The sequence below is a fragment of the Chelmon rostratus genome, chromosome 16 (genome assembly GCF_017976325.1).
Source record: "Chelmon rostratus isolate fCheRos1 chromosome 16, fCheRos1.pri, whole genome shotgun sequence".
Classification (NCBI taxonomy): Eukaryota; Metazoa; Chordata; class Actinopteri; order Chaetodontiformes; family Chaetodontidae; genus Chelmon; species Chelmon rostratus.
The window spans coordinates 17,851,428-17,865,706 of NC_055673.1; the positions used below are offsets into that span (position 1 = coordinate 17,851,428).

At 44.6% G+C, this 14,279-nt stretch overlaps 2 protein-coding genes across 2 annotated transcripts; one reads left to right on the forward strand and one right to left on the reverse strand.

Annotated features, from left to right (window-relative positions):
- The first annotated feature begins 1,047 nt into the window (after positions 1-1,047).
- Positions 1,048-3,269, forward strand: smim12 (small integral membrane protein 12). The gene is made up of 2 exons (XM_041955695.1): positions 1,048-1,106; positions 2,039-3,269. Exon 2 carries the CDS (start codon positions 2,069-2,071, stop codon positions 2,339-2,341), a length of 273 nt encoding a protein of 90 aa, XP_041811629.1. The 5' UTR covers positions 1,048-1,106; positions 2,039-2,068; the 3' UTR covers positions 2,342-3,269.
- A 5,920-nt stretch (positions 3,270-9,189) lies between these two features.
- Positions 9,190-13,845, reverse strand: gja4 (gap junction protein alpha 4). The gene is made up of 2 exons (XM_041955278.1): positions 13,711-13,845; positions 9,190-12,073 (listed from the first exon to the last, which is right to left on the reverse strand). The coding sequence occupies exon 2, from the start codon at positions 12,062-12,064 to the stop codon at positions 10,907-10,909; it is 1,158 nt and encodes a 385-aa protein (XP_041811212.1). The 5' UTR covers positions 12,065-12,073; positions 13,711-13,845; the 3' UTR covers positions 9,190-10,906.
- Positions 13,846-14,279: the final 434 nt, after the last annotated feature.

The window sequence follows — 14,279 nt, forward strand, 5'->3', positions numbered from 1 at the left end:
GCTGAAATATAAGTGTCATGAATCATGTTGAGATTTGCAAAGAACACATACTGATTCACTACCCAGCAACTACAGTGGCACAGAGGAATATTTTCTTCCCTCTGTAGTCAGCTCTACAATTTATAGCTTCCCGCTGGGTGACTGAAATTTACACAATTTCTCTGCAGCCCTCATTAGCAGTAAAAGTAAACAAAAGCAAAGCTCCTAAAACTGTGTCTTTATACAGTATACTAATTCTCTGAAAGCTTGCCTGACTTCATATGCCAAAATATGCTTTCAAAAGAGGAAACTACCTCTGCACTTGAGGGGTTTGTAGCTTGTGCCTTGTCAGCATATCACACAGTAGTGGTGACAGATCTGTCAGCCTTTCATGAGTATTCTCTGAGAGGAGTATTTCGTGCGAAGATGCCATTGATGTTTGAATACAAAGAGGTGGCATGTTTATGGAAGGCATGGAAGGGTCAACATTTGTGTATGTTATGTAAGAGCACAGCTCCCTTTGACTGTGTTGTCACAAAATGCATTTTAGGTTGTTTCATTATAAAGTATTTAATAGTTCTACAGCTTAATGAGACATATTTGAATAAAATGTAATGTGTTCTTGTGGGGAAATTGTTGTTTCACTTGTCAAATCATAAAGAAACAAGTGAATTAATTAAGATATGTTGCAATGCTGGATCACATATTTACATAATATTTGACCCAATTAGTTCCATTTTCTGTGAGTCCATATTTTATTGATGATCTTAAATTGAATGTATCTATTTTAATTTATTGTCTATGATGTGATTATTGTAAATTAATACACGATGTATTGGTACCAGCTCCTATCAGCCATATTAGTAGTGGCAGATGTTGATTACCTTTGTGTTTCTTGAAACAATAAGATAAATGTAAATGACTGTTTTGGCATTCCTCATTTCATAGTAGTGTACGCTGTTCACCACTAGGCGGCAGTAAAACACCAAGAAAACGCAAGTTAAAGCTTCTTGCTTACAGCAAAGTGAGGCTCAGCAGCCAATGACGTTTAACCAGGAAGGATACAGACAGTCGCACGGAAATTGCGTTGGTTTTGGCTTGGCACAAGCAACGTGCTAACGTTAAAGGTGAGTGAAGACCAATGAAATAAAACTATTGTCCTTTTCAAATTATCAGAAAAATGAACACCTCGAGCGTAAAATATTATTCCATATTTTCAGATATCGTGCCAAGTTAGATAGAGCCGTGTTACCCGCCATCTGGTTTTGTCCGCGATTGGCTGACGCCATGCCAAACTCCGTTACAAATTTGATCATGTAATATTTGTCGCTGGTGTACAAAGTAAACAACACGACTTCGGACGCAGGTAACCGCCCGTCCGAATCGAGGAGAAGCTCCTTTCTTTTCGGCAACAGTGCAACACACGAGGAAGCGCAAATTAGCATAAAACTTTCGCTATTAAATGAAGTGGTCGACTCGAAGGAACACCGTGTTAGCTTTGCTAATTTCATTAACGTCGATTTGACAAAGCTGACGTCATGTAGCGTTATGGTCTGAGGAAACTGCCATTAGCTTTTTTGGACTGTGTTGCTGTGGGCCATGTCATTGATTCCGCCATTACTTTTGTCAGCTCTATTTGTTGATGGTGTGAGGAGGACATGAGAAGGACAGACTGGCCCTTATGTCCGGTGTCAGCCTAAAGTCTAACGTGTGGCTCGAATAGCCTCACATACCGTTAAAGGCACAGTCAATTTCAGACATATGTTATCGCCACAAGTCATAAAAAAAACCACTGAGCTATGTTCATGTCTAATAAAGACTATTATTACCTCAATAGTGCTTTAATGAAACAACTAAGGCTTAATCATCAGAATCAGCTTCAAACCACAAGAGGGAAGCAGCTAAGAAGAAGTGCTTTTCACACATTAGATAAGAGGTAGTGAGTAATGGTAATATTTCTAGTATGCTCTTTTATGCTTTAATTGTTCACCACTTCTTCATACAATAATTATCCCTTAATGAAATGCAATTACCACTTTATTATTCTTTTCCCCTATAGAGCACCTGGGAGCCAAAGCGCTGTGCAGTCATGTGGCCTGTGGTGTGGACAGCGTTACGGACCTATGCCCCTTATGTCACCTTCCCTGTGACCTTCGTGGTGGGAGCGGTGGGCTACCACCTGGAGTGGTTTGTCAGGGGGACCCCTCAACCTCGAGAGGATAAGAGCATCCTGGAGCTGAGGGAGGAGAGGAAGCTGCAGGAACAAGTGGGTATGGACAGCACCCAGGTGCTTAGCCTGAAAGAGAAACTGGAGTTCACGCCCAAAGCGGCTCTGAACAGGAACCGGCCCGAAAAGAGCTAATCCGTGTCGGCATGAGAGACTCGCGTTTGCCCTTTCTCGGCAGGAGGGCAGTGCATCGGGAGCAAAGGAGGGCGAACCAGAGGGCAAACACACCCATTCAGTCATACAGCCACACTCCAGGCCACCCAAAAGCACCATCTTGTCTGTGTAAATCTCAGCTACATTTTTAGAAGCTAAAGGGTAATCATAAAAACAGTCTTGATCTTGTTTCAAGTCAAACATAGCTCATGTGTGCTATATGTGATTCTTTGACTTTCCCCTTGATGTTGCACACACCTGTTCATGCTTTGATCAATAACCAAGTAATGACAACACCTGAAGAATGGAAACCCTGGCTGTCCAAGCTTCAAACTGATGACAGCGTTGAAAGGGAACTGGTTGTTTTTTGTTTTATTTAAAGCTAGCTGAGAGTCCTATGACAGATGTGATTATTTCTTCACTGTTAAATCAGACAAATGCCATTTCTATGTAATTTCTTGCATAAAAATGATTTTCATGTATGTTAAAAGGAATTCTGTAGGGCCGCTCAGTTAATCTGGCGTCCCCAAGCAAAGCCCAAGATGACGTCCTCAAAGGCATTCAGTTTACTGTCATAGAGGAGTAAAGAAATGGAATCAGAGTTTTGATTAAACAGCTGACATGTTATGGATTCATCATTGTCGCTGCAGACCTCTGATTGTGGACATAAAAGTGGAGGAAGGAAGGCAGGTCTTTGTGGATCGTTATATCTCATGTCTCGTCCTTTTGATGGTATGTGGCACAATAATCCAGCAGTGTGGGAGGTCTCAGGAAGTTTAAGATGCTCAGTCCTATTGTCTTATTCCTATTGAAACATCAACACAATGCTTTTCACTGGATAGTTTGCACACTAAGAGTTTAAATTATTTGTGTTACTGAAGACTGTGATGAATAAAGACTTTTTTGTGTACTCTGAAGTGTATTTTACATTTCAGTTAGTGTTGGCAGAAGAATCGTCTTAAAATCGTACTCAACACAAACTCTTACAGTTTAACCTTGAACGCACAGTTTACTGGACGCCTGAATGCCTCCATGAGATAAGCAGTGGCTGCTCAGAATAGTGTCCTCCATGGATATGCATATGTTCTGGAGCGATGCTGGGACATCTGCTTTGGATATCATGAATGAATTTTGTATATTGAGAGCCCAACCAACCCAAAGCTGACACTACTGGGGGACTTCAAGGCTTTACTGCTAATATGAGGGGCCATACTGGCTTTATCAGACTCGTCCTGATTGCAGCTGAGAAGTGTATTGTACAACCATTGACTAGAAAAGTGAATGAGTACACGTTGTGACTTTGTGGCTGAAAGAGCTTTTATCATACTAACCTTCAGAAAAGATGTTTAATCTCAGAAAAAAAACATTACTTTTTGATAAGTTCTGGAGAGGATGTGTAACCTTTTTACAAAGCAGGACTTCTCTTGATCCATGGCAAGACTTGAAGCGGAACTGCAGCGCTCTGCGGGGGTCCTGGATGCTCCCAGGGGCTGCTGGCTGTGCTTGAGATAGCTCAGGTTTATGGGGGCAGGGGACACAGCTGTCCTCTGTGGGAATGGGACTGGGATCGTCCCTGCGGGTGTCTCTAGGGTTTGGTTTTGGGGGCAGTCATGTTCTCTGCCTCTTTCAGTCCAGGTGGTCCTGGGTGGTTCTATAAACCCCTCAAAGTCTGGGTAAACCACAGAAAGGCAGAGAGCACTGAAACGTTATGTAACATGCATCCATTATCTATTAACACACATTATTGCTGTCATCATTGTGAATACTATGTATCATTATTCATTATTGTTATTACCATTATCTGAATTTAACCCCTTTTTTGTCAAGACTGGACATTTTGGAGGTGAAGGGATGATGTTGGATGCTGTTTGTATTGACTGTATTTTAGTTTGAAAGGGAAAACGTTAGACATAATTAGAAAAAAAAAAAAATCTCCATGGAGCATGTTTGACGTCTCCTGTTCCTTCCACTGATTTCCTCCAACAAAGTCACAAAACAAAAGTTTCAGCATGTGTCACTCGTGTTTCAGCAGCATTGTTTCACATTCAGGTTGCAGCAAATATCTGATCTCACTTGATTATGAGACAACACCGCTGCCAAGGACAGAAAGTAACATCAAAGTCACAGGAAGGAAGTAATGACTCTGCTCATTCAGCTTCAAGAAGGAAATGATTTGAGGGAATGCGGCAGACTAAGCATTGATAAATGGAGAAACCGGCAACTCATTCACTGTTTGGAATTTGACCTGTGGACAATTCTGTGTTCTGCCTCTGGGAACAGAAAACACGATTAAGGAAAACAATCCATTTGAAAATGTATCTGCCAATTGGAGGTCAGTTTCAGATAGAAATGATTCCTTTTCATGTAGGTAAGATGGTTTTAGATGAGAAGTTGTACGTTATTGAGAAACCATCAGGAACTGTTGGAGCAGTTTTCACAATTTAATTTTCACAAGAGTTACATCCCTACACCAAATCACCCTTAAAAAACATTAGAAAAACATTTTGACTGTTAAAAGGCAAATGGAACAAAACATGGCATTTAACTATGTTGCTATGATGAGGATTTAACCTTTGAACACTTAAATTTAAGAATTGTATTGAAGTGGATGGAAACGGTTTACTCATTTTACATTCATAAATTCAAGGTCAGTTATTTAATTAAAATTGCACACTGCAGAAATCCCTCACTGTAACTGCACTCACTCATGATAAATAATTAACATTTCTATTAACGATTAAACTGACGAGAATTAACAGGATCAGTTTATCTCGGCAACAGCCTGGATTAGTCAAACCGCGTTTGAAGAACGGGGCTAAATCTGCCGAGCGACTTGGATGAAGCCTAATGACGCGCGAGCTAACATTGCTGCTAACTATGCCACGCGCCCTACCGCTAAAGAGCTGCACATACGACAACATGTAGAGTTATGTGAAAACATTCCTTTTGATACAAGCGTCAGCAGAACAACGTGGCTAATTTTAACTTCATCCGTTTAAGGGCAGCTTGTCTCGCTTCATCTCACAATCCATCTGCAATGTCACAGACTTATATAGTCCAACAAAAGCAGTGATTAAAAAGACTGTATTATCATGATTGAATTAATGTAGTGCTGACAGGGTGTAGATGAAGACAGACGTTGCCTTCGCCCTCCCTGCGTTGGAAGAAGGAGGGAAAAGTTTCCACATATTCAGTCAAAGAAAGTGTTTACTGTCCTCATAACTGAAATGAGAGCAGTGATGTGGTCGGTAAACAAAGAGTTTAATAAGAATTCATCACTGATTGAAGACGGAGAAGTTATTGGTGTCGTAAACGCGACAAAATGAGGAAACTTTATGAGGCTTTTCAGAGCCGACACGTCATAACTCACATGCACTTAGGAGGAATGTAATAATTATTTTGTTGACTTTTACTCCGGCCCCGCAGCCTTTCCTGTGTTAAATAATGAAACAGAAAGGTCCATTGCTCCTGTGCGTGCCCCAGGAGCTCTCTTAATGGATGGTAACCTTTCCAGTGTGCGAGGGTGAGTTCTGCTACATTACCCTGCCAGCTAGTGAAACGGGGAGAGACGATGAGGCCCAGATTTACACTGGCACCACGGCAGCGAGCGCTGTGCTATCGGCAGTCATCAGCTTGTACTCCCCTCTCGAGGTTGCTATCAGTGGAACGGTCCGCTCCACTCTGGTGACCTCGGTTGTGCCTGCTCAGCGTCAATTACTTCAAGCTGGTGGAAGTTTCCATGTGAAACAAGCAAGGATGGAGAGGCTAAATAACACTGAGAGAGAGAGAGAGAGTTAACAAGGAGTGTGTTTAGGTGTGTGGAAGGTGTGTGCGTCCTCCTGGGAACAATCAGAGGACAGGTCGGCCGTCTAACAATGGCCCAGCTCCTCTGAACTGGACAGTACTGTGGGAACCGAGCACCGAGGCTCCTGGGAAAGGGGGATGTTTGGAGGTGCTCCATTGTTCTTGCTGGATGATGGGGATAATGGGTGTGGGTGATGCTGGCTGTTCCTTTTTTTTTTTAAGGAGGTCCAGTCCAACATCCTGAGTGGACAGGCCGGAGACGGCATTCCCTCTGCTGCAGGAACAATGCAGCTGTCTGCCTGCTCGAAGGGCACCACATCCTCTACTGAACAACCACACATGCACAGAGAGGGAGAGTACAGGTAGTGCTCTATGTCAAACCTACAGAGGCAGTAAACAGAAACATAGAAAGGGTCTCACACTCAAAAGAAGAAGAAGTCAAAGTAAAAATGCATTTATTTAAAGGATGAAAATATCATTTAACAGAGCATTTTCACTGAAGACTGCTAGAAACGAGGTTCACGAGAGTGAACCAAAACAGTGAAGCTGTGAGATGTGAAACCAAAACAATGAGCTGAAAGATGCCAGAATGCTGCATATAGCTGAAGAGAGCTATAGAGATGGGTTTGTCACAATGAGTGACCCATTCCACATTACATTTAGTCATGCGACTCATTGTTTATACAAAAATATTGATAAGTGCAGCTTTAAGTTAAACAGCTCGACCCCACTCACTCCTATCAAGTCCTAAAATGTACCTTTAGCTCATATTGACATTCAGGAGCTTGAGAGAGACTAAATAAACATGCACAAGCTTATTGATATGCCCTACTCCACCTCACACACACACACACACACAAAGAAATTCATATACACACAAAAACTTGCTGTTTGTGCACATTACAAAGACTTGCATGGATTGGAGTCTGAAATGTATCCCCGAAAGTAGTTGTACCCACAGACACACACACACACACACACACTCTGTGAGCTATAAGTGGTACCAGCCCTCTTAATTGACTCCAGCCACACAGCCGGCTCTTTGCCCATTTCCCTCATCCTTCGCTGCTCTTTGATGGGGTGGCCCTGACATTAGGTCAACACAGCGGAGCCGGGACAAAACAATGCAACAATGCCCACAGCAGCCCCATTGTCAGGGTGAACAATCCCAATCGACCGATCCCTGGGGAGAAACAATACTGGAACGGGAAACAGATACGGACCCACTTCCTGCTCAGAGTTTATATTTAGGAGCTGCTCAAAGCATTTTGGTGTCGCTTTGTCCAGCAGCACAAATGCTCAAATTAAGGACTGGGTGCTCGGACGTGACATTGTTATGGATACAGAGAAAGTCGTGTGTCTGTACGGTGTGTGTATGTGCTGCTGGCTGGGTAAAACAACAAAGGGAGTTGGCACACACGCTGTATGCCTATCACACACACACACACACAGACATAAACACTAAACCCTGAAAAATATTTTTGCTATGTGAGAAACATTATTCACAATTACATCTAAATAAAGCTACATTGCATAACTTTATTAACCTCATTCACCCCATAGCATGTTATTTTAAGCCCTGGCGGTCCCTTGTTTGTCTCTGTGTGTGTGTGTGTGTGTGAGAGAGAGAGAGAGAGACAGAGAGAGAGAAACAGAGAGCGCCTTCTCTGTCTGTTCAGAGTACTTCCTAAAGATACCCAGGGCTTTCGGCAGTACAGCTGGCAGGAAGTGTGACGACAGGCCCATCGTTTTTAGCTGGCCTGGGACGAACATGGACCTTCTAAAGACCCTCCAGAGCCTGGTGGGGGCATGACTGTAAGACGCCCCCTAAAAGGAGGCTCGCCTCTGGCCATGACAGTTGGCCTTTCATACGACCTGCTGGAACACGGAGGCTACATGATGGCTCTTTGAACCGCTTTACAATCTAAAACCTTATCTTCAGCGGTGTGTGTGCGTGCGTGTGTGTGTGTGTGTGCGCGCTCATTCACCAAACTGAGTAACTGCCCTTCTTTGTGTGTGATCAGCAGCATGTGGCTTCACCAACAGAGCGAGGAAGTGCATCAGCAGTGACTGCGACAATGTCAGGAAGCGCAGTCAGAACGGCAGGCGATCCCAGAGGTTGCATGTATAACCGTTAAAGATGACCCGTCACACAGACGGGGGTCCTCCCAGCTAATGGCTCCTACTCATTTTTAGTTGCACAGCTTTGCACAAACAAATATCTCCATTGTCAAGCTTTTTATTGGAATATCCTCTGAGAGCGTGTGTTTGATTTGATCTCCCTGAGTTTGGGAAATAGTCTAGACATGAATAATAAATAATCTGTAATCAAGCCAATGGATGGGAGAGCATTTTGCTAGTAGATAATGACTAGGGGAAAAAAAGGCTATTGGAGCTTTGCTGCTGCTTTCATCCTGGACGGTTTATACTGTATTCGCTTCACTGAACAGGAGGTGAGAGTTTACCCTGCGGAAAGAATAGAACAGGGCGTACAGCTTCTCCAGCTACATCGGCTATAAGGAAGATGGATGCAAAAGCGAGCTCCGCTGTTCCGCCGCAGGCTTTGGTTGGCAGGCAGAGGGCCGATGTGGGTCGCCCCCGTGCAATCTGTTCCGTGACCCCCCTGGCTTTATGTGGAAACGCACACATGAACAAATCACGCTGACACACGCATGCGAGTGCACACACATGCGCCCGCCCACCTGGACTGAGATAACAGGGCTGCGCAGGAATGCCAGCCAAGTTCTTGTGGACAGACATTGAACTGGGCAGCTTCAGCAGGCTTCGTTTGGATTGTTCTCTCAGCAGTATCTGCCAATTTCTCCTTGACACAGGGAGGGGCTGCTGACAATAGAAACACATTCCACTCAGAAATGAGTCTGAGTCTTCCTTTTATTATTCATCATAAAACACAAGAGGAAAAAAAGGCGGATTCTTTTTCATTTCAGTTTTTTCAGCTGCTTGTTGCCGTTCTTCTTCGGCCTCACGCAGCCGAAGCTGTTTGTTTTATGAGAACCTGTCTCACTTAAATTTCCCATAAACCCTCCTTCCTGCTATAGATAACTCCTTATCGTCATGGTGACAGTTCGGTAAATTGCTGGAAATGAGCGGCGCACTGCAGAGCGCTGCGGCTGCCGCCCTGAAGACATATGGCTGCATTCATTCGGAGCCTGGGTGAGCACCTTTGTGGAAGGTCCCGAGTTCTGGATTTTATCGCTTGCTTTCCACAAAAGCAGCGTTAGCAGTCAGGGCTCCCCGAGGGATGTTAAATAGAAAGTGCTCTTCCACCTTGTATGAACTTTTACTGGCATATAATTGATGCCTTTCTTCCCCATCCAGCCAGAGCTGTAGATCTGAAAACAGCCATTAAATCAAAGTTATTTCGCGCAGCGTTCTTCCCTCAGGAGGTTATGCTCATCATGCCCCGTAAGGCTCATCCACTTCTCCACACCTCCGCCTTTCTATTATCCCCACAGGACTGTCTCCTGAGTGATTCAGTGCCTCCGTATTGTGACAGTGTTTGGGTAGTGGAAGGTGTATGGTTGGACACAGAAGCAGGACACACTTCAGAGACATTTTTCCCACACAGAAATCTCATCCCCGTGTTCAGAAAGGGGATAAAACCACCAAGGGATCCGTGTGTGGAGTGAAGCCTCTGTATGGAATCTGTAGCATATTTAACACGAGTAACGCAGTATGTGATTGATCTGAAGAGTTTTAATTTGTTGAGTGCTCATATGATGATTATGTCCTAAATTGACAGTGTCGTCATTCGTTTGTGGTACTTAAAACTTTATTTTACACAAAATAATTAATATTTGCACTGGTATTACTTCACAGTACTCCAGACATTAAAATACAGTTTTCACATCGTCATTTCCTTTCACTGTGTTTGCACATTTCTGTACCGCTTGCCGTCCATTCAACCTCCAATCACCAATGCATCTCTCTCAAGCTCTCTAAAAAGGTTTGATTTTTAAACCGGACGCTTGTCTTTGCTCTGTTCAGCTCTCGCAGCCTGGTGTGCGGTGGTCCTCTCTCTCTCGCTCTCTCCTCATAGCTAAAATACTTTGGTCACTCGCAACGAGAAGTCACTTACAATCCCATGATCCCCGTGGTTTGGCGCCCCTTCTCTTCCCCAGCCTGCAACCCCGACTCAAGTGACCGAAACTCATCGAGTGAGAGGGGGAAAAGTACATTGTGTGTGTGCATGCATGCGTGCCTGCATCCACGCAGCCATTATCCTCTTGGGAGCTTAGCAGGATCCAGAGACCAGGACATTCCACAGCGCGAGCGCAGGCACGGGGAGAGGAGGGGGGGTTTCAAAGAACTCCAGGGGTTACAGTGCAAATCTCAGAGGAATATGCTTAAATGTGGCTCTGCTGCCTAGTCTCACAATATCCCTCTGCAGACCCCCCTTTCCCTTGTTTTGTTTTTTTTTCCCCTCACTGTCACATTCAACACCAAAAGCCACTAGATGCAAAATGAAAGCATCTTATGACTGCGTCTTGTCTAATTGTGGAGTCTCAGTGTCTTTGCCTCAGGGAGCGTTCTCAGACTGTTTCCTTTGAATCGGTCAGTTTATCTGGTAAATCTCTGTTTGAATGCGGGCCTGCCTCTGAAGCATCGAGCTCACAGTGCGCTCCTGATAGTCAAGTGTCATGTGCAGGATAGTATTTACAAAGAACTGGAAGACTCAACAAAGCTTTCATAGTCATAAACAGCACACTACCCCCATCTGCGTCATACATAATGCTTCTGCTTCAAGTGTCCCTTATGGGCGACCTTAGTGTTTTTCCCAGTGTGTTGTGCGTGTTTCTTATAATGGACTCTAGGGGAGTGTGTAGTCCTCATAGCCTCCATGCAGTTCACATAACTGGGGAGCACGTCACTCCCAGCCTCCCCAGGTCCCCAGATCACCTCTATGGCCAGATCCCCGTAGCTCTCGCAGGGGTTGGAGTAGCATGTAGCCTCACCCTGGACGGGGAGGTCCACGTGGCTCCCTGCTTTGTACAGCTGTGACGCCTCCGCTTGGAGTTCTGGAGGCTCCTCTCGCGCTGTCGCCTGCTGCGCCCGAGGTAGGTAGTCCTGGCGCTGTGCGCGGTAGCGTTTCTCCAGCCGGTGGGAGATGGCAAGCTGAAGTAGGTGGAGGAGCTCCAGGAGGTTGAGGAGCAGGGAGACGGCGGCGATCACCTGAGTGTAGATGGTGAAGATTGTCTTCTCCGTGGGCCGGGAGACAAAGCAGTCCACTGTATGAGGACAAGGGAACCCCTTGCACTCAAACTTTGCTGCGATGAAGAAGCCATCGTAAAGGAACCACAGCCCTGCGATGAAGCCAACTTCTAGCAGGACTTTTACCAGGATGCTGAATGCATATGCACACAGCAGCCTGCCTTTCAGTTTAGGAACCTCAGGAGGTGCCTTCTCAGCTCTTCTTCCTTTCCCAAGATCCCCTTGTTTCTCCTTGTCTTCTGCATTGTCTTTAGCCACATAGCTATTGTCCTTTACTGTTACGATCTCTCCTCTCTTACTTCCACCGCCGCCAGCTTTTGCCTGCTCCTCATCCTGCTCCTCCCCTTCATTTGCATCCCTACCAACCCTTATAGCCACATATCCAAAGTAGAAGATGGTCGGCGTGGACACGAAGATGACTTGAAGGACAAAGTAGCGAAAGTGGGAGATGGGGAAGGCTTTATCGTAGCACACAGCCATGCAGCCGGGTTGCAGCGTGTTGCAGACAAAGTCGGCCTGTTCGTCATCCCAGGCAGACTCGGCGGCCGTTGCCAGTACCAGCATGCGAAACAGGAAGAGCACGGTAAGCCAGACGCGGCCAATGCCTGTCGAATACTCCTGGCCCTCCTCCAGCAGGTGCTCCAGGAAGGACCAGTCAGCTCTGGACATCCTCTGCTCCTACGAGGGACAGTTAGTAGATAAAGAGATCATGTTTGAGATACAAAAATTTTAGCGTTAACTCAACATTTACTGTGAACATGTCAGGCCGGACCAGATGGAACCAAACTGTGAGCAAATCAAAGCACCTTCAGATCACCATGTTTAAACTGTTCAGGTGGTGAGCAGCTGAGTCGGGTGCTTTTCCCATTAGTTGTAGTTGTGATGCAGGTCTTACAGTTCATCCACCTTTCCATTCACTGAACAGTGCTGAACAGCCTGGCTCGATTGTGCCGCTTAACACCTAATTGGTACATTTTATTTCCCCTCCAGAATTCTCAAGGCTTTTCATAAACGCACAGCTAACGCACAAGTGTTTCATGATTTCTATACGCAACAAATGAGCTAAGTTTCTCCAACCTTCAGTATAATGGTGTCTTTTTTTTTTTTTTTACTGGGGAACATGTGTATCTGGCTGCTGGCCCCTATTAGTTCTTCCATGAGCTCACACCGTGGTTAGGGTGGGCTCCAACTCCTCATCACCGAGATGTGAAAAACAAGGCCTCCATACACTAAATGAAGTAAAACAAAAACACCTGGTACTGAAGTTAACATTTTATATGCATGGAAATGCTTTCACTGTTCACAGTAAAACTGGAGCGAACGCGTCCAAGAGGGGCCCCTCAAACTCTGACATTATGCAGCATTATTATATACTTTCGTTTCTCCGGTTGGATTCAGGAATCGTGTCAAGCTGATTATCGAGGGGGGGGGGGCTTGATGGAAGTCGCTACTGATAAATGACACAGCGGCTGGTGGGAAACTCGTGCACGTGGACACACACGCACACACATCTGAATAAACATCCTGTGTGGAGGAGTTGAGACGGTGCTGTGACACTTGTATATTTGTTTAGACCGTTTGTGCTTTTCTGTTATTTCTTGTCCACTGAGGAAAAAAGAAACAAAAACCTTCCTACTCGTCAAATTAAAATGTCTTCTGACAGGATGAGACGAGACAATGGACAGCCGGGGGAGCTCGACGGACACAAAAATGATAAGTGGACTGATCCACTTCTGCGAGTATTGTCTTCTCTGCCAAACACAACACAGAATACGAACAGACAAGCAATTGATGGCTATACGAGACACAGCTAGAGAAGACATTATAGAAAATTCAATAAAACACTGAAACCAAGAAATCATCATAGCCCCACTAGGCTTTGAACAAGATAACTGAAACTTTGAGAGTGATTTTAAAATCACTGGCATACTTTAAGTTCTTATACTGTTTGAAACTTTTTTTTTTTTTTAAACATGACACAAGAAATAAATTAACATAAAACTTACTATCATTTATACAGGTAGCATCATTTATAGTAGAATGCAACAGAAGAGAGTTGAAAACGTTTAGATCATGATATTCACTATAAGAGGTCGTAAATAATGAAACAAAAGTACGATTAAAAGTTAATAAAGGTGTGGCAGGCATTATAAACTCCTTGTAGACATATTATCCTGATGTGTTAGGGGATTGAATCATATTAAATACACGCGCGCTCACTCATTGACAGCATGTTAGTAAGAGGCTTTTTTTTTTTTTTTTTCAGAATCTGACAGGGATATAAGTGAATCCTGGTCCTGACGGCTCATCCTCACCTTTCTCTCTCTTGAAACGGGGTCTGTCTCCTTGTGCTTTCACCGGTGTCTGGACTCGCTGTGGCTGCCTCTCCTGTCACCCTCCGCCGCCTCCAGTCGCGCTCTGCAGTCGCCCCGTGTCCGCCTCCTTTAAAAAGATCCCGTGGAATCGGAAAAAGTAGGGAGAACTTTCCCAGGCCCGCTCTGCCGGATCCTCCCTCAGGAACCTCATCCAGGAAATGGGATGGATGAACTGGAGAGTGGCGCTGGGACGAGCTGGTCGAAGTTTTGTTTTAAGGCCAGCGCTTTGCGCAAAGCCTGCCTTCCGTTATTTAAAGTTCAGAATGAAACGCCGAGAAGCTGGAAAGAGAGGGAGAGAGAGATGGTTTTAAATGTCATGTTTTAGAAGGAAACATCATTCACAGATGGTGCAGCATGGTGATTATAAATAAAAGCACTTCAGTCGATTCTAGAAACTTCTTATATCACGATGACTGAGGAACCAAGTAATAAATCACTCTTTATTAACAGAATACATCTGCCTTCTTCTATCAAGATCAATACACTTTTGTCTGTATTAACGTTAATAG

What these genes read in the sequence shown, in the direction of transcription:
- smim12 (XM_041955695.1), top strand. Translation starts at nt 2,069, where the DNA reads ATGTGGCCTGTGGTGTGGACAGCGTTACGGACCTATGCCCCTTATGTC.
- gja4 (XM_041955278.1), bottom strand. Translation starts at nt 12,064, where the DNA reads ATGTCCAGAGCTGACTGGTCCTTCCTGGAGCACCTGCTGGAGGAGGGC.